At 40.6% G+C, this 19,526-nt stretch overlaps 7 protein-coding genes across 8 annotated transcripts; 2 read left to right on the plus strand and 5 right to left on the minus strand.

Moving 5' to 3' along the window:
* Nucleotides 1–80: 80 nt before the first annotated feature.
* On the minus strand, nt 81–962 carry LOC111601179 (putative Kunitz-type serine protease inhibitor). Its single transcript, XM_023317661.2, has one exon. The coding sequence runs from the start codon at nt 732–734 to the stop codon at nt 321–323; it is 414 nt and encodes a 137-aa protein (XP_023173429.1). The 5' UTR covers nt 735–962; the 3' UTR covers nt 81–320.
* A 1,090-nt stretch (nt 963–2,052) lies between these two features.
* LOC111601189 (kunitz-type serine protease inhibitor vestiginin-7) lies at nt 2,053–2,626 on the minus strand. The gene is made up of 2 exons (XM_023317672.2): nt 2,360–2,626; nt 2,053–2,300 (listed from the first exon to the last, which is right to left on the minus strand). Exons 1-2 carry the CDS (start codon nt 2,559–2,561, stop codon nt 2,125–2,127), a joined length of 378 nt encoding a protein of 125 aa, XP_023173440.1. The 5' UTR covers nt 2,562–2,626; the 3' UTR covers nt 2,053–2,124.
* A 3,410-nt stretch (nt 2,627–6,036) lies between these two features.
* Nucleotides 6,037–6,622, plus strand: LOC111601080 (PI-actitoxin-Afv2a). The gene is made up of 2 exons (XM_023317510.2): nt 6,037–6,379; nt 6,435–6,622. The coding sequence occupies exons 1-2, from the start codon at nt 6,289–6,291 to the stop codon at nt 6,605–6,607; spliced, it is 264 nt and encodes an 87-aa protein (XP_023173278.1). The 5' UTR covers nt 6,037–6,288; the 3' UTR covers nt 6,608–6,622.
* A 79-nt stretch (nt 6,623–6,701) lies between these two features.
* Nucleotides 6,702–7,811, minus strand: LOC111601070. The gene is made up of 2 exons (XM_023317499.2): nt 7,001–7,811; nt 6,702–6,936 (listed from the first exon to the last, which is right to left on the minus strand). The coding sequence occupies exons 1-2, from the start codon at nt 7,089–7,091 to the stop codon at nt 6,719–6,721; spliced, it is 309 nt and encodes a 102-aa protein (XP_023173267.1). The 5' UTR covers nt 7,092–7,811; the 3' UTR covers nt 6,702–6,718.
* A 532-nt stretch (nt 7,812–8,343) lies between these two features.
* LOC111601953 (protease inhibitor 1) lies at nt 8,344–9,098 on the minus strand. Its single transcript, XM_023318821.2, has 2 exons — nt 8,643–9,098; nt 8,344–8,585 (listed from the first exon to the last, which is right to left on the minus strand). The coding sequence occupies exons 1-2, from the start codon at nt 8,818–8,820 to the stop codon at nt 8,374–8,376; spliced, it is 390 nt and encodes a 129-aa protein (XP_023174589.1). The 5' UTR covers nt 8,821–9,098; the 3' UTR covers nt 8,344–8,373.
* Nucleotides 9,099–9,332: 234 nt separating this feature from the next.
* Nucleotides 9,333–14,232, minus strand: LOC111601942 (chromosome transmission fidelity protein 18 homolog). 2 transcript variants are annotated; one of them, XM_023318800.2, is made up of 12 exons: nt 13,263–14,141; nt 12,644–13,208; nt 12,359–12,587; nt 12,180–12,296; nt 11,925–12,027; nt 11,411–11,553; nt 11,108–11,342; nt 10,622–10,797; nt 10,431–10,564; nt 10,128–10,366; nt 9,543–9,606; nt 9,333–9,474 (listed from the first exon to the last, which is right to left on the minus strand). In XM_023318800.2, exons 1-12 carry the CDS (start codon nt 14,139–14,141, stop codon nt 9,374–9,376), a joined length of 2,985 nt encoding a protein of 994 aa, XP_023174568.2. In that variant the 3' UTR covers nt 9,333–9,373. The 2 variants fall into 2 exon arrangements, with proteins under 2 accessions (XP_023174568.2, XP_023174575.2); XM_023318807.2 differs by lacking the exons at nt 9,333–9,474; nt 9,543–9,606 and adding an exon at nt 9,801–10,067 and having other exon boundaries at nt 13,263–14,232.
* Nucleotides 14,233–14,515: 283 nt separating this feature from the next.
* On the plus strand, nt 14,516–18,529 carry LOC111601922 (glycerophosphocholine phosphodiesterase GPCPD1). Its single transcript, XM_023318777.2, has 4 exons — nt 14,516–16,155; nt 17,037–17,744; nt 17,810–17,956; nt 18,020–18,529. Exons 1-4 carry the CDS (start codon nt 15,016–15,018, stop codon nt 18,137–18,139), a joined length of 2,115 nt encoding a protein of 704 aa, XP_023174545.1. The 5' UTR covers nt 14,516–15,015; the 3' UTR covers nt 18,140–18,529.
* Nucleotides 18,530–19,526: the final 997 nt, after the last annotated feature.

Consider the following 19,526-nt stretch of genomic DNA (forward strand, 5'->3'; position numbering starts at 1 on the left):
AGATTCTGTAACACAAATAACTCAGTTTTCTGCAGAACATAATGAATTTGAGGCAGGTCTGATTCTATAAAAAATAATAATAATATTAAACGCGATTTATTTATTATATTTTTATACATTTTCCGCTATAAAGGGGCTTATTTTACTTAAGTACTATTGCCCGCTAACTGAAGATTCCAGCCCTGAAGCTAATAACTCATGCTCATTAAAGATGTGCAAATATGGGTGGGTAGGTTTAGAGGAAACGAGATTTTTTCAAGCGAGGGCTATAATATTACTTATATACTATATAGCTATAGATACTATCCGGGCGTTTCCCATTAGGCTGGGCTGATTGTCGTCTCTGCCGGCGTCTTAGTCAGCTCCGTGCTCTGCTCAGTCGCGGATGCTGTTGTCACTGGTGCCTCTGACTTGGACAGGCACACCTTCTCGCACTCAGCCTTCGATTCGAAGTTGTTGCTGTTGCCGGCGCAGCCGCCGTAGACGAACTCCTCGCATGAGTGCGTATCCAGATTGTAGGCGAAGCGGTAGAAGAGCGCAAAACAGCGACCTGTCTCCTTGGGCTGGTGGCATTGCTCTGGCACACTGGCCTCATCGACTGCTGGCTGCACCGTTGTCTGGCCCTCCAGCTGCTGTTGCTCCACCACCAGCAGGGACTGATCCACAGCGGCGCTTTGCACACATATGGCGCCAAGGACTAGACTGAGCGCGATTAAAGACAGCTTGGAGTACATTTCGTTTCAGTTTCTTTGCCGCGAATGATGCCAGCTCTGGCATTTAGCCAGCCTTAAATACTCGAAGCCGAAATGAATCAACTCGCCGGCAGCAGCACGTAGTCGTAGTTAGTATCGTTATCATATCGTATTTGCTCGAGTCATTCGTCAAGGCTTGTAAATCACAGTGTCTCGCTGACAGTTTGCGACGTTCTCACCTGTCCTCAGCTGCAGTTCAACGCACCTATTAATATTTCCGAGTTTTATGATAGTTCAGCTCTAGCGAAATCATATGATACTTCCGCACAGCTGTCGTCAGTTCTCGGGTTCCCCAATTTGTTGTTTGACGCACTTTGTTTTGATGCTATGAATAATTGACGTGATGACAAGCATCGTGCATATAAAATCGTTTATTTACAATAGTTAATGGGTTATACTATATATATTTTCAGTTGGTTTTTATTTTAGGAGATTCTTATATTGTTAATTGTGCATCATATTTAATACTCTTAAAAGCCGTTCATAGCTTGTCTATAAAATATTTTCAGTTGTATCTTCAGTATTTGAATTTTCAGTATTTTCTATAACTATATATCTATATATTTCTGCTTTTATGCCAAACCTTACTATAGAATATACTATTTATACAGTATTAGAATTCACTCAGTATAATTTCAATCAGAAAGTTAAAAAATATTAATTAGTTCCGCTATTTAGATAATATATTCATGGATATATAGATAATCTACCCAACGTACGCATAATAAATATATAAATTTATACATGTGTATATGCATACAAATATGCAAATATCAGATAAGGTTATCATATATATGTAGCATAGGAAGTCAGAAACTTTACGAATCAAGTCTAACTTATTTTACAATGATGTGCTCCTCTGCGACTCTAATTGAAGTCTTTCATATTTGATCTGTTTAACTAGATCGCTTATACATATTTTTAGAGCACTACGAAGCAAGTCAAACGAGCCTAACAATGATGGCCTTCTCTGCGATTCTCATATTTTTAAATCTTTCTTTGATTTGATTTCCTCCTCTTCGGGCCTTGCATTAAAGACTCAGTATTTTAGAGCTGCACTAATTCTGTAGCCACTGCTATATTATGTCAGCTTTGAACAGTTTTTAACTCTGAGAACTATCATAATATTAAACGGAATTCGCAAATTGCTTTAGGGATTAGCATACACCAAATTAATCAATAAGCGGAACACCTTGTTTACTAACCAAGAATTCACACTGAAATATTGAATATTTGAGCAGCCTGCTGTATGGTAATTGACCGCAAAGTAGATTGCCTGTGGTGCGCTGAGGTTGCAAATGATATAAATAAACGTTAGATAGAACTTTTATTTGGTATGCACAGAGTATGTTGTTGATTCATGGAGCTTGAGTCACTTCTTGACCAGGCACGCCTCCTCGCAGGTCTGTCGGAAGCCCCAGCGATTGTCGTTGCCCTTGCAGCCGCCGTATTTGAATGTCTCACAGCTGTTCTTCTCCTTGTTGTAGTAGAAGCGCTCCAGGCTCATGCGACACGGACCCGTTTCCAGCGGCTGCAGGCATTTGACATCTGTCGCAAATTTCGAAATTGAATGAACTCGTAAAGAGAGAATTTCTTTCAGACTTCACCTTGTTTGCGCTGCGGCTGCGTTGGCTGCTGCTTGGCAATTGGCTTGGCTGTGGTGCTGCTAGTGGTGCCAACCACCTGTGGTTGTGCCTGTGCCAGCGGTTTGGGCTTGGTCGTGGTCACTGCCTCAGCTAGCTGCGTGAGGCCGAGAAAAATAATTGCGGCCAAGCACAGAAATTGAGTCACTCTCGTCATTCGTTTCATTCTCAATGTGATCACTGATAACTGCGCGTTAATAACTGCAAACAACAACTGAATCCTCTATTTTTTGTGCCAAAGCTGTCTAACGAGCTTTTTGAAAAATATAAAATATATATTTAGACGTACGAGATGTGTGTGTGTGTCTGTTTGTGTGTGTGCCTATGAGACTCTGTTAAGCGAGGCGTTTAGCTTAAATTGCGCATACGAAGTGTTGAACACAAACTAGCTTAATTATTAAATTTACACATATGTATATGTATATGTATATAAATGTATACGTATATATGCATTATATAAATAAATATGTAAGCTAGAGATTCCACAGCTATCATATTTTGTTTTGCTTGCTTATTGAATACTCTTTGCATAGGCTAAAATACAATAAATTCAATTTATATATATATATATATATATATATATATATATATATATATATATATATATATATATATATTTTGTTTTTCACTTACACATTTTTTTAAATATTAGCAACAATGTGTTTAATTAGCTTTTACGGTTATCAAAGTCTACGGCAAATTTATAAAATACTTGATATATATATATATATTTATTATTATAATTTTATATATTTATATATATATATATATATATATATATATATATATATATATATATATATATATATATATATATAATTGTAAGAGCTAATTAAATATATTTTTAAAAAATTAATAAAAATTAAAAACAGTACTGGAATTGAAATTAGTTTTTATGAAAAGAAATGGGTTTTATGAATAATTAAAAATATATTTATATATAATAATATTTATAAGAATATGTCACATATATAATATATTATATATTTTTTATGTTTCGGAAAGATTTTATATAATTACAGACATATAATTCTTAACCTTTTAATTGTATCTCAGCATTATTCCAAAACATGTTAAGTCGCTATGAGAAACATTAATGTAAAACATTTTTATTTAAGAATAACATAATAACAAATAACAATACCGAAAATATTTTAATATTAAAAAAGTAATCTGTATATTTTAATTAAATTTTTATTAAGATTTGCAAATATGCAATGAACAAACAGCTCTCTATTTGCAGCAGAGATTAACAGCAAGTTTTAGTGTTTTTTAATTTGCCACACCCCCATTGTGGCGTACATATATCGATGAACATTTACATGGTAACCCAATAGTCGACTACTCCTGCTGCTCCTGAGTTATTTTGTGCTGACTAAATTTTGAATTTCACTGTGAATCGTTCGTCAACAAAGTAAAGCAATTTATGACGCAATAAGCATTTAACAACTATCACTTGATATTTTTGAAACACACACACATACAGATACACATGCACACATTAGAAGCAAATTACAAATGAAATAGAATTTCCGGGGCAATGCGATAATTTGCATAAGAAATACGTGTCTTCGGTCTAAGTCACGTGTTTGACAGCAATTACTAAGTTTAAGTAGGACTCAAGTGTTGCACTTTGCAGGGCACATTAATAATGCATTTGTCATTGAGACAGGTCCCACGACGGCCAGTTGCTAATAATTAGACTGAGCGGCCAACAGATGTGGGCGTGGCAACTGAACTGAGGCTGGGCAAAAACGTTAGCTAGGTGTTAATGCACAGGGCAAATTGAATTAGCACTTAACTATGCTGCTAATCACAACGACGATGAAGATGATGATGATGATGATGACGATAATGAAGATGATGAGGACTGCAGTCAACAGTCGTGCTATTTATTCATTAGTCCAACTCAACACACAGAAGCATATGTGGAGCGTGGGTGGCACGTAAATTTGGCTGATTGAATAGCCGAAATGATGTCCATCTACCTATCTCTCTCTTACTCGCTCGCTGTGCTTGTGGTGACAATTCAGTTATCTGTTTAATTTGCCCGAAATAATTGAACTGCTGCCCAGGCGAGACACATTAATTGCGTCGCTCGTCATCCAAAACTGCGCTTAATTACTAAATTAGGCACAGCTCGAAATTGAGAGCATCAGCCCAGCCAACTCTCTCTCTCTCTCTATCACTATTTCGACTTCCCACTCATTGGTTCACTCAATTAACTTAGCCAGAGCTGCCTGTGCGCTTTAAGTCCCAAGTGTATCCCTCTATCTATACCTCAATTAGCATATGCATGAGACAGTGCGTAAACAACTTCAGTTGAAACTGAAAGCCCAGCTAGTTCTGTGTTTTTTTCGTTTTTTCTTTTCGCAAACGTATTGGAAATTCCAGCAGCAAAATCAACTTCAATTTGTTGTATCTGTATCTCAAGCTGTTGCTGTAGCCGCTGCTGTTGTCATTGATATGCGGAACATGTTTTTTTGTTGTTGCCACTGCAAAAGTTTTACGTCATTTCGTGTGAGCAACGCTGCCGTGTGCTATAAGTGTTATGAACGTAGGGTATTGGTGGAGAAGTTGGGGCTATTGGTAGAGTCAGCTGATATATATAGAGGATATACAGTATGACAGTAAAGCCTTGTAAGTATAGTATCTTGCTAAGCACAATTTTAACACCGAAATTCATATATATAACTTTAATGAAAGTGGAGATTGGAGGAGATATACCAGAGAGTAAACTACTCGAGTTTGTTATAAGCCTGACGAGCTTATTCTAGCTTTTATAACGTTATAGATCTATTAAAAAAGCCAAAGTTTCATTTGGACTTAAAACGATTTCATAAAAATGAAAAATGTTATCAATTATTTGAAATAAACTTGATCTGTGCGTGCTTTAGCTCTTAAGCTTTCAGAGATTAATGTTAATTATTAATTAATGTGTTAATATACATACATGAATAGACAGGCAGACTCATTGCTTCTTAGACGATTGCTTCTGATCGAAAAAATATATATATATTTTGTAAGAGCCTGGTAACGCCGTTTTCTGAGCTACCATGGACATCGGAAACCGTATATGTATTTATGTGTTTTAAGTCAAATTGTATTTTTTTTCACTCATATATAATTTTTTTATTTTTATTTTTATTTTAACATAATTTATTTTTATTATATTTATTTATTATTATATTTATATTTATCTTATTTTATATCTTTATTTTTTCTAAGTAAGCGCATCTAATTATGCCACATTTGAAATATACAAAAATTTACTTTAATATTTCATTTTATCAATGTTCGATGTACTAACATTATTAATTATTATATCTTTTTTTTTAATTATTTTTGAAGACATGTCAAATAAACTACATATTGTCTATGAGAATTTCACCGATTTGTGTTTTGTTTATAAACGAAGAAGCCAAAGCAAAATTAAAATATGTATATTAATTCAATAATATAAAAACGAAAGTAAATACCCAAAAACAAAGCAAAAGTTCATTGAATAAACTTGAAAGAAAAGACTGATCACTAGCTAAATAGATGATATCAATTTAATATTAATATTCATATAGAACTTATGAACCTTATATACTATATACATCAGCTTTATAAAATGTAATCTAATCGTTAGTATATAAAATAAATAGATGATCTAAGCTAAAGCTAAAACAAACATTGTTTGTGATGCTTAAAAAAGTACAGTTTGGATGTCTTTTGCAGTGAAGTAGATGACTTGGCTGTCGTCATGGCCGAATTTGCATTTAAATTGGTCAATGTTGAATCTTGGCTAGGCAAAAGATATATTTTGAAAAAAAAAAACAATAAACAACAAACAATTGTCGGAGCGCGTTTAGTGAGTTGTTAACCCAAGAACGAGTCGGTTGTACGGAATGCCTTGGCTATGGCAGTTGCTACCTCTGCTGTTGCTGCTCCCAGTGCTGCTCCTGCAGCTGGGTGAAGTTGATGGCGCCTCGAAACGTGGTAAGGCTAAAACAGTTGCTTCATCAATTCGCAAATAATGTGGAACATGTTGCAGTTAAGCTGTGCCTGCAGCCCATGGTCAGCGGCCGCTGCTTTGGCTATGTGGAGAGCTACGCCTACAATCCACTCGAGCGTCGCTGCGAGGCCTTCATCTATGGCGGCTGCGGGGGCAACGAGAATCGTTTCGACAGCAAGGCCGCCTGCGAGTATAGCTGTCGTGATGTCTGATAACTGATGGCTGAATGAGAATTGATGATTACTGTCGACTGATGATTGATGATTGATGTTAATAAGAACTACAGCTAGTGCTATTGCTATTGCTATTGCAAGTGCTTATATTCAATTTGTGGTTTGATTGCTTTTGTTGGACGAGTTATTGCGGCGCTTGACATGTCGCGCATTGTTGCAAATCCGCTCGCAATCCTCCAGCGAGCCGAAGAGTCGCTTATTGCTGCAGCCCATGAAATGGCAGTGCTGCGTCTCCACATCGTAGTAAATGCCAAGCGTGGTGGGCACGCACAGGCTGCTCGTGCTGGGCTTCACCTGGCATAGATCACCTGTGCGCCAAACTCAAGTGAGACTCAGAGACATTAACGAATTCGTTAGCAAGTTGAGACTTACGTGTGCGTGCCACAGCCATCTGCCACTCGAGGCACAGTGCCAATAGCACAAGCAGCAGCGAGATTTGTCTGCTTCCCGTCGAGGCGTTCATTTTGCCAATGTTTAAGCTGAAGCTGAAGCTGAATCTGTTTGGTGGCTCCAAATTAATATTTCAAGATATTTCTTGTGCCTTTCTCTTCTGTTGTTTAGCTCCTGGCAAATTCAGCTCTGTACTGCGGCTGGCTGACTGGCAGCTATCATCTGTATTTCCATAGATTCCCTGTCGACTGTCGCTGCGACGAAGTTGTAGAGAAATGCGCAGCAGTGGCAGCTGCCTCCCGCCATATATTGAAGCGCAGCAGTTGTCAATTTATAGTATATGCCGATCTATTGATATGCCTCTTCGTCTTCTTGTGCAATTTATGAGTTTTTTAATACGCGACAAAGGCAGGTTCAGCGCACAGCCAAATATTCCACACACAAAATCTTTTGGCACACTTGCAGATTAACTTTTATACGACTTGTTCCGGTCACCTTTTAGCTATATAGACTGATGCTTTGGCATGTTCACAGTGCTTGAGAATGAATATAAAAATGGGTCTTGCGCCACATTTGATCGCTGGCTGAGCTATTGCTTTGCTGCTGTCGCAAACTCGACTCGAAACCTCGAACAAAAGGCAAACAGATTCGTAATCAGGTTGTGCTCTGCCAATAGCCGCTGCTGACGCTGCCGTTGACTGATAACAGCACAACAACAACAACAATGGGACTGAGTCTCTGATGTCTCGCTGCCTGCATGTGCGATGTTGATAATATGCATGGAGCGGGCCTTTGCCTGGGGATCGCCGCTTGGGGGTTGGAATTCCGGCTCAAACCGGCAAACGCCTGTTGCAGAAGGCCGGCCCACTAGCCATGGAAAGGCCTGTCTAACAACGAATCCTTACTACACTTATTTGGCCTTACTAAATCTGCTAAGCATGCTGCATAAATTTCTATAATTATATCAATAATTAAATATAGTTTCATGAAATATAATTCTTATTGAATTTTTTTTTAAATTATTTTTTTTTTTATTTTTGTAGAAATAGATTTAATGCTAAGTTAATTTATTAATATTTAATTAAAAAAATTATTTTAGACGATCAAACTATAAGTGAGCGCATTAAGAGCTGACGCAAGCGTGGCTCGAGTCTCAACTAAGTAAAGCAATTAATTAGGCTGCTGCTTGGAACATGCCACAAGAAGACAAAGTCAAGCACGTTTCAGATGCTCATTGGAAATAAACAATTACGTCACGGGTCAGGGCGGTGATTAACACCGGGGCTCGATTAAAATCAAACGCAGTTTGTTTTTTATAGTAGACAGAAAAGATTCGATTTATTCGTCTCAGAGTCTCATTCATTTCTATAGTAATCGGGACTGCGACGCTTGCCCAGCACACAGGTCGCCACGCAGTCCTCCTGGCTGCCGAAGCTCTGGCCGGGCGTCAGACGGCAAGCGCCAATCGAGTACATCTGGCAGTCGAGCGTGGCCGGATCATAGTAGAAGCCCTCGATCTCAATGGTGCACATGCCCTCAGAGAAAGGCGGCGGCTTCATGCAAATATCTGTATCAATTCAACAACAATTAGTGGATGCATTGCTACTGTGTCACACCAACTCACTAGGCATACCGGGCACATAACGTGCCTCAATCTCAGCACATCCCAGCCAACCAAGCAGCATCAGCAGCAACAACAAAGGCTTCAGCGGCGACATCTGCCTGATAGTATATAGCATAGCACCACCCGCCGACAACTGAGCGAGTGAGTGAGTGAGTAAGTGTTGCCAGAGCAACGCCATACTTGGCAGCGGCAACACCTCGCACACACACACACACTCGATTACTTAGTCACACACACATAGCTGCCGATAGCCCACGGATGCGATAAGCAGTTCCATGAGACAGTTCTACGCCAAAAGGGAATGCATGTGACTCCAGCTTGTGGTCCACAATGAATGCATGTCAAAGATCTCTACAGCTACATATAGAGCGTGGCTCAATTGAATTGTGAATAGTGAAAAGTTGTTCAGCGAAAGAGAACCTTTAAGCAAATGCTGGAGTTTATAGTGAGCGCAAATAATATGAAATTTAAGAACTGAAAAATCTGCTTATTGATTCTGCTTTAAATATGTTACAAATTGTGTACTGTACTAGCAGGTTTCACTGTACTTAAGGAGATTAAAGGGTGTACTTTTTGTATAAACTGGTTTTACAGTGTGTGCTCAACTTTGACTAAGAGCAATGAACATTCAGACTTTTGATTAAAGCACGAGCTATTAGAAAGTCATCCATTATCAGCTAAATAATAAATATATTTGTAATAATAACAACATAAATTGAAATAATTCTTCCTTAAAGCAATTCATTTAGATGCACATCTTTTCGCACAGCATTGTTGAAGCCCTCCTTATAGCGATACCATATGGGACTCTTAACAATTGCATCAGTTTTAACTGCAAAGTAATATTTAAAAATTAAAAAATACATAATTCATTTTTAAGATGCAAAGCCATTAGCCTACCTTCTTCTGCTGCAGCTGTTGCTGTTGTCTTGTGCGTAACGCGCCCAAAGAAATCTTTCGTAAGCTGCAGAAAAATGAAGAAAAAATGTGAATTTTATAATTAAATAATAATGCAAAAGAAACAAGGAGTATGCTAAAATGAAATGAAATGAAATTTGCCATATAATAATAAAGAAAAGCTTCATCTCTAAGTGAGAGAAATGAAGAGGTTGGCCAAAAGCAACCCCTAAACAAAGGCACAACCCCAGTGAAGATGACATTTTGCTGTTGCTGTTGTTGTTGCTGCTGGCAGTCGCTTTCGTTTAGCATTGGCAATAAATGTTCGTTTGCGCTGATCCCACATTACGACCCCGAAGACAATGGGCAGCCGAATCCCCTTATGGGTTATTAGCTTTTACAGGATTTGCGGCAGCAACGAGTCGGAGGGACTCGAAGTCGAAGGCGGATTTGCGGATGAGAGGTTGTGGCAATTTGGGTAAAGCTAAATTTCAATAAGCTGCGCCACCAAAATTTGCAACAGAATTGCTGCTAAGTAAATGCAAGGCATGCAAATTGATAGAAATATGAAGAGCAGCCATAGTTCACCTGCTGCTTGGGCGGCGCATTGAAGTCGCTTATTTGCTTTGGCTTCAATGTTTGCAAATGATTTGGCAGACGCGTTGCAACTGCCTTCTGCTTCGGGCCGGGTGCTGAAGCTGCTGTTGCTGCGCTCTTTGTTCCATCCGACGAAGCACCTTTGGGCGCGGCGCGACGTATGCGCTCCAGATCGACCTCGCGTGCTATCAGCTGGCGACTGAAGTAGGGCAGCGTAAGTCCAGGAAAGCCTATAATATAACGCTCATTAATTCATTGATAATGCGGGTGCGCTCAGCTGTGCATTGACTTCACCTGGAAACCCGCACAGCGTATCCAAGTCCGGTTCTGTTTGAAACACATAATGTCCCTCCGCTGATTTGACTTGCACAAAGTTCAAGCCGAGATCAACCAGCACTTGAATCGTGTGGCGTAGATCGTATTGCTCCCTAGGGGGATATATTTAAATATATATATTTATTTACTCGATCTTATAAAACACTCACTTTTGGGATAACAGCTGAACAGCCACCGAGCGTAGCTGTGGCGAAAGAATACGCTTCAGCAGCGGCACCGTATCCAGCAGTAGAATGCTGCCCTGGCCCACGCCCTGTGCTGATGTGGTGACCCCCTTGCGCAGCGCCTGAAAGATGTTGCGCTGGTTCGTGGACTTCTGATTGAACTGTGAATGAAGAGCAAGAGAGCGAATAAGTCTGGGAGAGCAAGTGAATGGGGGCTAGTGTAAACAGGCGGAATCTATGCAGAACTCTCATTAATCTTGTGATTGCATTTGAGGCACATAATGCACAAGAAATTACAAGGCTTGATTGTGTTGATTATGCACTTTTCTGTGGCCCTCGCCAGGTTTGTTTGCACCAGCTAATGAGGATTGCATAATACATGAGGCTGGCTCAAAGAGCCCACTGCTTACATGCCAAATGAAAAGAAATGATGCGACCCGGGGCCCAGTGCAAGCCTCATCGTTTGCCTACCTCAAAGCCACGCGTGGGAAATGCAATTTTCGGCCAGGCCAATGTGGCAAAGAGCAAATGCCAAACCACAAACCCGTACTGCAAATATGGATAGATGCTGTAGTTCTGCTGCCGTGAGATTTGATGCTGTAGCGTATCCGCAAAGCAAAACCATTGCAGAGCCTCGCAGATGCCCGTAAAATTTGGATCTGGCATCTTTTGCTGCAAATAGTTCTCATAGACGCCTTGAGTGAGTCTAGAGTAATTTAAGATAAGTTCAATTTTGGCTTGTCTGTTCTTAAGGGTATTCAAGTGTCTGCGTACCTTTCGTAATCTCCGCTGGAGTGCACCACGTCGAGCACATTGCGCACTCTCGTTGCCACGGACATGTTCGTCATGGTCACCTGAGCAGTTTCCTCAGCATTGTTCGAGCTGCTTTGTTGCAGCTGCTTCTTTGGCCGTTGTATCTATGAATGAAAGAGGAATATTACTTTATATAGTTTATTTTGTATATAGCATAAATGTATGTATGTATGCATGAATGAATGGCTCTAAGATGGGGCGATGTGATTGTGGATATGGGTATGACATATATATATATATATAATAATAATGTTGGTAGTTATGGAAATTTCTTAAAATATAAAATAATTATATATAATGCCGGAGACATTCGTCAAGAACTATATAAGATTCGATCAGAAGCCATTTTAGATGAATACAAAATAAATAATAAAATAATTTAGATTCATAAAGTTGTGTCTTTTAAACGAGATTAGTTTTATGCAAATAAAAAAGCCGATATATATATTTAAATATATAAGCTATAAATACTCACCCTAAAAATAGCACCCCACACATCAAACAGTCCTTGATGCCTATCCTTTTGACCCAGATTGTTGTTGAGCACATCCTGAAGCGTTAAACAATGCTTTTGGGCGCTGTAAAGTGCAAAAATTATAGAGAATAATAAGTTAATATAATAAATGAATATGAAATATAACTTAATTGACGACTGCCTATTGCAAGAGGTCCATAGGTAATTCTAAATTTCATATCATCTATTAGTTCTCCTGATCTGTTCATAGCTTACTTAAAGAACTGCATAGAGGAGATGCAGCTGCGCACATCGTTGCCTGTTTTCTCAGCCAAAGAGATAAGTGCACCAAAGTCCGTTTTCAAGTGCTCCTTGTGCGCAATTTGTAGCAATCTAAAATATGAAAAATGATTCAATTGTGTTTTAAAATCATTTATAAAATCTTCGCCGCCTACCGCTCGGCTAGACGCGCAGCATCGATGGGCGGAAAGTTGACGACAAATGCAATTTGGCGCAGGGGTCGCAGGGCGGGATCGTAAATGTCGTTGCAAATGCAGATGATGGGACGACGGAGCACGTTGTGCTCCGCCTTGGCACCTTTGGACTTGACCTTGCTGAAGATGCCATCGCTGACAAATTTGACCAGATACTCAATGGACTGACGTGGCGCGCCATCAATTTCATCTAAATAGAGGTTGGAGTTAAATATTTATTTAGTAACAAATGAAGCCGCGACTCACCCAGGATAATGCAATTGGGTCGTTTGTCCTCGTTTAACACCGATGACATTTGTGTGCCATTCTCCAGGGCCAACTTAAAGGCCTCTGGGCTGCGATCATCGGATGCGTTTATTTCCCGCACATTGTAGCCGGCATGACGGGCAATTGTGTGCGCCAGTGTTGTCTTGCCCAGACCCGGAGGACCGCTAAGTAGTGCCACCTTTTGCATGGGTCTGCCCAGCTCATCCACATTGGTGTTTAGCGCTAGACGCGCCTTGCGTTGACGCCAGCCGCCATTGGATTCGAATTTGCCAGTTCGCTTGTTGAAGCTGTTTAGCTGTTGACCGGCGGGCGCTCCCACGTTGGCTGCCTGCTGCTCCTGCTTGCTGTGAAAGACCTTTCCAAAGACAACCTTATCCCACATTTTAAGCCAATAGAGCAGACTGCGATTGGTCATCTCATCCGAGAGCAAGTCAATGTATTTCCGTGGCTTGTACTTGTCTACCCAAAGGCATCCCAAATCTACGGTGGGCACAGCTGGCTCGGGATTGACGAGCTGTGTTGGTGGTGCCATACGTCGCAGCACCTGGAATAACAGATTGTTAGACGAGTGTTTGCCACTGTGCTTTGCCTAACCTACCAGCTCGTTGGCTTCCTGCCAGATCTGTTGCTTGGCCTCGCCTAGCAGGCTGCCTGTTATATTGTCCCTTGCGCTGAGCAGCTCCAGTTGCCGTCGCTCATAGTCTTCCGAGTGAAAACGCACATAGAGGCGCTCCAGATCGCTGCGTTGCAGCGCTAGAAATGGCCAGGTGGGTATTTCGTATGAGAGATTCTTCATTTTGAAGTCATGGAGCGCCCGCAGACGCGATACCTCATCCTGGCGCACCGTTTTGCTGGACTCTCGCATTTTGCGCCTCAGCTCCAAGATGCGTTCGATGGCTTCATTGTCGCGTTGCTCCTCAGTTCGAGCCTTCTTCAGCATGGGATCTTCGTAGCTCTCGTGATACAGGTCGTCAATATCGCCGAAGAGATCCCGTTCCAGCCGTCGCTTGTTACTGCCACGCAGGCCCAATTCCTGCAACTGTTCTGCGGCGGCATTTAACAGCGGTGCTGTCTTGTCGGCAGTGGGAGTAAGTACTTCCTCTATAGCCGACATGCGCTGCATTGGCGTCGAGCAGCCACGCCCCACTGTCGGGCCTCTGGGCGTTCCAAAGAGACGTCGACTTACTGGTCCAACTCCAGCAGCTTCACTTTGGCTGGCGCCAAATGTAATCTGTGACAACTGTGGAGAGTTAAGCGTGGAGTTGCTAAAGCGCGAGACATCCTTGAGGCCAGCAACAGATAAATTTGCTGCTCCTCCTGCCTTTTGTTGTTGTTGCTCGAGTAGAGCTGCTGCCTGACGAGATGTGCTGGGCCCATTGTCGACGGCATCATACTCGTGAGGCATGTCCTCAAGCAGTTCCATTTCATCTTGGTACTGCAGCTCAAACTCTTCATTCTCGTCTGGATATTGATCCATATTGAGATAGGTAAAATAAAAACAGCGAGCAGCAAATAATAAACAATAAACAAGTGTGTAAATTTCCCGCCAAAACAAATGAAGTGCTGTTTAAAGCTGGCTGCTACGAAACAAGCTGTGCAGTCTGGCAACTCTACTCAAAATGGCAATGCTTAGTACAAAAAAAGTAAGAGGTAGCAATCGCAGTAAGTGAGTTTCTGTGATGTCACGAAATTATATTTGTATGCGGTTTATTAGATATGCAATTAAAATAATATGTGTTTGATATAAATATTATGTTTGATGATGTATGTATTATGTTGATTGATGTAAAAACATAAAAATCTAAGATGGTACGTTAGTATCTGTTAACAAATCTATCATGTGACGTCACTTATTTTGTGTAGCAGGTAACCTTAATAAAATATGTCACTTACGGCCAGCTCAAATTTTATACATTGCAAACATTTATTCTCAGTTTGAGTGCTAACAACGCTAATTCGCGATAAACTCGATACGTACACATATACAACAATTATAAAAAAGTGGAGCATACGTACCAGACACTATCTTATAGACCGACAAACATGCGCTCATAATATATATGAAAAACAGCTGCTCGTTGATTGCAGCAGTGAAACACAAAAACAATTTTTAGCTCGATAGCGGACAATCGGACCGAGGCTTCGTGTTCTTTGTTTGAGCATATCTCAAATGTCAGAATGTGCTTGGAACTTTAAAGTCGGCAACAGCAACAAAAACAAGACCAAAAACAACAGGCAGTAAAGAACTTTGCCCTGTCCTTGCCTCGGTGAGCAACAGAAGTCAACAATTGGAAAATTTACTGAGGTGAAAGTTTTTTGTGTTCGTCAAAGAATCAATCAATTATTTGGCAATGGAACGCTGGAAGCCTGCTTACGATTGCGAGGAGGATGCCATGGCCGCACCTTCTGTGTGCCCAGTGGCAGAGGCGGTGCCCACTGCTCAACGTATCTACGGCGACATTAGCACCAATCGTCTCTGGACATTTCTTGTCAGGATGAACGAGAAGCTCTCCGCCTGCGAGCAGCTCGGGATTGTGGGCAGCTGCGAGGCACTGGGCAATTGGAAGCATGCTGGTGCAGCGTTAATGACTCGTCAGGAATCGCAAGATGAGGACGAAGATGGCTATGTCTGGACAGCTCAGGTGTACATACCACGACACTGTGACACGGAATATCGCTATGTGGTCTTTGGTGTAGATGCCGTCTCAGAGCAGCTGCTGGTGCGTCGCTGGGAAGTGCAGCTGGAGCCACGTTGCATTAAGGAATTGGATGAGCCGCCGGCTGTCTGCCAGGATACATTTGGCTGTGTCAATGGCAAGGAGAAAGTGGATCGCGGCTGGCTGACCAAAGAGTCGCTGGTGCAGCTGAAGTTTTTCTATGCTCCATTCACCTGGAAGCAGCGTATGAAGCGGCGTCTGGTGCACGTCAAGGTAACGCCCATGAATCTGCGCATACCCAGCACCGGCTGTGCTGAGGTGGCACCCGTCACCACGCTCGAAGATTCGCTCTCGAATGACACTCATGACACGCGCGAAAATGGCGGCGATAGCACAGCCTTTGCCTTCAGCGAGGTGGTCACCCTCAGTGCCGACAGCTGCGAGGTGCGCACCCAGGAACAATTTGGCACTGCTTGCAGCGCCACTGACTTGGTCATCTTTCATCTGACTGTTGCTGATCTGGACAATGCGGCCTATCTGGTCGATCTATACAGCTACAAATCAAAGGTGGAGAGGGAAGATGGCCCCCCGCATCATCTGGGCTATCATTATGTGCTGCCAAATCTATTCAAGCGTTCCGAAGGCAATCTGGAGCTACCTATTACCTGTGCCAAGACCCACCGGCCATTGGGCATGATGCGACTGGGCTACTTGATAGTCAAGCCCACATCTCACAGCGCCCACATGGACATGCGCGTGAGCTATACACGCTATTGGAACAATAAATGGACTGGCCTAGATGTGGGACATCGTGGCTCTGGCACCAGCTTTAAGGTAGGTCTTGCATATGCGTCGGTGAGCAGAAATCAAATACAGACTAAAAATATTTATCACCTACTTACTCTCATGAACTTCTTCCAAACATATCAATATTATAGATTTTCTTATGATGAGCTCTTTTATAGTACGTTCAGTGAAGACACACAGACAGACATACATACATACATATGTGTACAATATGATGAACCTAAGGTATTTTGAACAGATTACATTATTCAGGGAACCAGTTTGTAGAAAACCAAATCGAAATTCTGAAAATCGATGAACAGGTTCCAATTTAACTTTTTTGGTGGGCGGGATGAAAATTAAACTATTCGAGAATGTTACAACTAAATCATGATATTGATGAACACATAACTATATGAGCTATATGTAGCAGAGATATCTTCAGATCCATAAGACGATTCAGTTTAATAGAGGCGCGAATACATACTTTATTCAATTCATTTCTTCAATGAAATTGATCCACAGATGTGGGAAAATTTCGACTCTTTCACTGTTGTCAGACCTGTTCTTATTTTGTAATCTAATTTAATCAAATCAAAGTCAAATTGAACAGAATTATAATATTAATATATATTTCAATTAGTTCATCATGAGTAATAGCCGAGTAAATCTTGATAAAGAAATTTGTCTGAAACTGGGTTGTGGGCAGTATGACCATATGAAGATATAATAAAGATAAAACATATATATTTAAAGAGAAAGATTTAAGTATATTTTCAAGATAGCAATTGATAAATAACTCAAATTAGCTAAATTTTATAAAATTGAATTTAAAGATTTATTTCGCACATTGAATTGGAAGTAATAATTAAATACATTTTCATCAATCAGTCTTACAGATATAGTTACTTAAATGATCATCTTTCCAGGCGAAGGACGCAGTGATCAGAGAAAATACAATCACCTCGTTGAAGAACGCTGCCGAGCATGGCGCCGACATGGTGGAGTTTGATGTACAATTGAGCAAGGATCTAGTGCCGGTTGTTTATCACGATTTCATGATCTATGTCTCGCTGAAGAGCAAGTGCAGCATGCAGGAGCACGACTTTTTGTCGCTGCCCATGCGTGAGCTGACGCTGGAGCAGCTGAAGAAGCTGAAAGTGTATCATACGGCCGAGGGACTGTCGCGTGAGACACGCTCCTTTCATAATGATGATCTGCTGGAGCATCAGCCGTTTCCGCAACTGGCCGATGTGCTGGATGCCATGGATGAACATATTGGCTTTAACATAGAGATTAAATGGTCGCAGCGTCTGCAGGACGGTCGCATGGAGGAGGAGTTTGAGCATGTGGTCGATCGCAATCTCTATCTCGATTGCATTTTGGATGTGGTGCTGCGCAAGGCGGGCAGCAGACGCGTTGTGTTCAGCTGCTTTGATCCGGACATATGCACCATGTTGCGCTACAAGCAGAATCGTTATCCGGTCATGTTTCTTACACTGGGCCATACGACCAAATACGAGAAGTATATGGATCCACGTGGCAATTCAATGGAGACGGCCGTCTGGCATGCAGTGGCCATGGAGCTGTTAGGCATTGTGGCACATACGGAGGACTTGCTGCGTGATCCCAGCCAGGTAAACTGAACTGCCACAGAGCAGCTTTGGACTTTGTTGGACTTTTACCTAAACAGGCGTTCTAGGTAAATCTGGCAAAGGAGCGTGGCCTGGTGCTCTTCTGCTGGGGCGATGACAACAATTCCAAAGATACAATCAAGCTGCTGAAGGAATTGGGTCTTCATGCCATCATATATGACAAAATGGACGTGCTGACCACCAAGGAGGTTAAAGTGAGTATTTGGATAAGCTCTATTATAAATATATATCTTTAGCTAATTCCCATCCAATTGCAGCAAAGCGTTTTCCTGCTGCAGGCCAAGGACAGCCAAAAGGAGATGCTGAAACTGCAAGCACTCGAAATGGGCCACGTCTGGCACACCTCTGCCTCGGGCAGCGAGGAGCAGCAGGCCTGAGCTTTGCATAGCTTTAGTTTTACACACAAACCCCAAACACCGACAGCTGTTCGAAAGATGTTTATTTAAATTCTCAATTTTTCAGTCACTGCTCAGTGGATGCTCTCCAATAACATATATAGACACATAATATATACACACACACACTCACACACACATGCTAACTCACACACCTTTGCGTACATTTTCTCAACTAGCCAATTGCATTTGCATTTCGTAGTATATTTTAATTGTTTTTCTCAGTTGCCCACGCAGAATACCTTTTGTTTAACTTTAAATCAATTTGAGTTCGGTCTTTTCTTTTATTTAATTCGCTCTATACTTCATTTTTTACGTTCCCGGAAATTGTTTACATAATGCAACTGTGAAAACTGGATTTTAAATGAAATAAATAATACAAGTATTTATAATTAATTGTCTATACTCATATTTGGCAAACTGCAGCTCACTTTTGTTATGTCTGCAACTGCTAAATCTAAACACTTTTAATGGGCAAGTCGAACAAGATTTAAATAGCTTTGATGGCTATAATAAAAGCAAGATTAAAGCGCTTTTTTTGGCACTTTGCACCGGTGTAAATATTAATATGTGAATTGCATTAATGTAATTTTGACGATGCATATGAAAAGAAGTGCTATTAATATCTGAATTTGAGCATTTATAAAAGCAAATTGAAAGTTACCCTGTTTAGTGAAGATTAAAAACCCAAATCAATTGGGAAATGATATGGGTTATCATTAAAAAAAATAAACTCTACAAGTTATACAGAGATTTTAAATTTTATGCCTCTAGCTTTTGAGGTTATCGAGATTGTTGAATTCATACGAATGTACAGACGAAGATGGTTAGATCTTCATAGTTAGTCGGCCTGATTAAAAATATGTTCACTTTAAGGGGCTACCCATGCCTTCTTCTTGTTGCCTTTTAATTGCATTTTTACAAATCCCAGCAGAAACGTGTAGAAATATTGAAATATAAATTCAGTTGACTTAATAGACAATTAATACTTCTTATGGAGTATACATGTTTTATTACTTCGAGCGGCTCGTGCAAATTTTAATAGAATGAGGAATATATTGAAACAATTTAAGCATTTTCAAAACAGGATGAAAAAGACTTAACTTCATTTGTGTGCGAGTGATGATCATTTTAATTTCATACTCTTTATCATTCGCTTCATTCTTGTAGTAGAAATATAAATTCACACTCTTGAAATCGCGCATACGCAGCGTGCACCAAATGTCATTCAAAAATTTAATTTTAAATAAAACATTTGCCCATATTGACATATATGTATTTAAAAATAATGACCGCACTATTAACATGCTGCATTTATGAAGAAATTGTTTGATCTCCCGTCACATAAATCACGTATACGCACAGTGAA

The sequence above is a fragment of the Drosophila hydei genome, unplaced genomic scaffold (genome assembly GCF_003285905.1).
Source record: "Drosophila hydei strain 15085-1641.00,03,60 unplaced genomic scaffold, DhydRS2 tig00008114-arrow-pilon, whole genome shotgun sequence".
NCBI classification, from domain to species: Eukaryota; Metazoa; Arthropoda; class Insecta; order Diptera; family Drosophilidae; genus Drosophila; species Drosophila hydei.

Bases quoted from the DNA above. Each gene is read 5' to 3' on its own strand.
- LOC111601179 (XM_023317661.2), bottom strand. From the start codon at position 734: ATGTACTCCAAGCTGTCTTTAATCGCGCTCAGTCTAGTCCTTGGCGCC.
- LOC111601189 (XM_023317672.2), bottom strand. From the start codon at position 2,561: ATGAAACGAATGACGAGAGTGACTCAATTTCTGTGCTTGGCCGCAATT. The intron at 2,301-2,359 runs GTGAAGTCTGAA...AATTTGCGACAG, and splicing joins GCAGCCGCAGCGCAAACAAG to ATGTCAAATGCCTGCAGCCG.
- LOC111601080 (XM_023317510.2), top strand. From the start codon at position 6,289: ATGCCTTGGCTATGGCAGTTGCTACCTCTGCTGTTGCTGCTCCCAGTG. The intron at 6,380-6,434 runs GTAAGGCTAAAA...AACATGTTGCAG, and splicing joins TGATGGCGCCTCGAAACGTG to TTAAGCTGTGCCTGCAGCCC.
- LOC111601070 (XM_023317499.2), bottom strand. From the start codon at position 7,091: ATGAACGCCTCGACGGGAAGCAGACAAATCTCGCTGCTGCTTGTGCTA. The intron at 6,937-7,000 runs GTAAGTCTCAAC...TTTGGCGCACAG, and splicing joins GATGGCTGTGGCACGCACAC to GTGATCTATGCCAGGTGAAG.
- LOC111601953 (XM_023318821.2), bottom strand. From the start codon at position 8,820: ATGGCGTTGCTCTGGCAACACTTACTCACTCACTCACTCGCTCAGTTG. The intron at 8,586-8,642 runs GTGAGTTGGTGT...GAATTGATACAG, and splicing joins TTATGTGCCCGGTATGCCTA to ATATTTGCATGAAGCCGCCG.
- LOC111601942 (XM_023318800.2), bottom strand. From the start codon at position 14,141: ATGGATCAATATCCAGACGAGAATGAAGAGTTTGAGCTGCAGTACCAA. The intron at 11,343-11,410 runs GTACGCAGACAC...AAATTACTCTAG, and splicing joins TCCAGCGGAGATTACGAAAG to ACTCACTCAAGGCGTCTATG. The intron at 10,565-10,621 runs GTGAGTGTTTTA...ATATCCCCCTAG, and splicing joins GTTCAGCTGTTATCCCAAAA to GGAGCAATACGATCTACGCC.
- LOC111601922 (XM_023318777.2), top strand. From the start codon at position 15,016: ATGGAACGCTGGAAGCCTGCTTACGATTGCGAGGAGGATGCCATGGCC. The intron at 17,745-17,809 runs GTAAACTGAACT...CAGGCGTTCTAG, and splicing joins TGCTGCGTGATCCCAGCCAG to GTAAATCTGGCAAAGGAGCG. The intron at 17,957-18,019 runs GTGAGTATTTGG...ATCCAATTGCAG, and splicing joins TGACCACCAAGGAGGTTAAA to CAAAGCGTTTTCCTGCTGCA.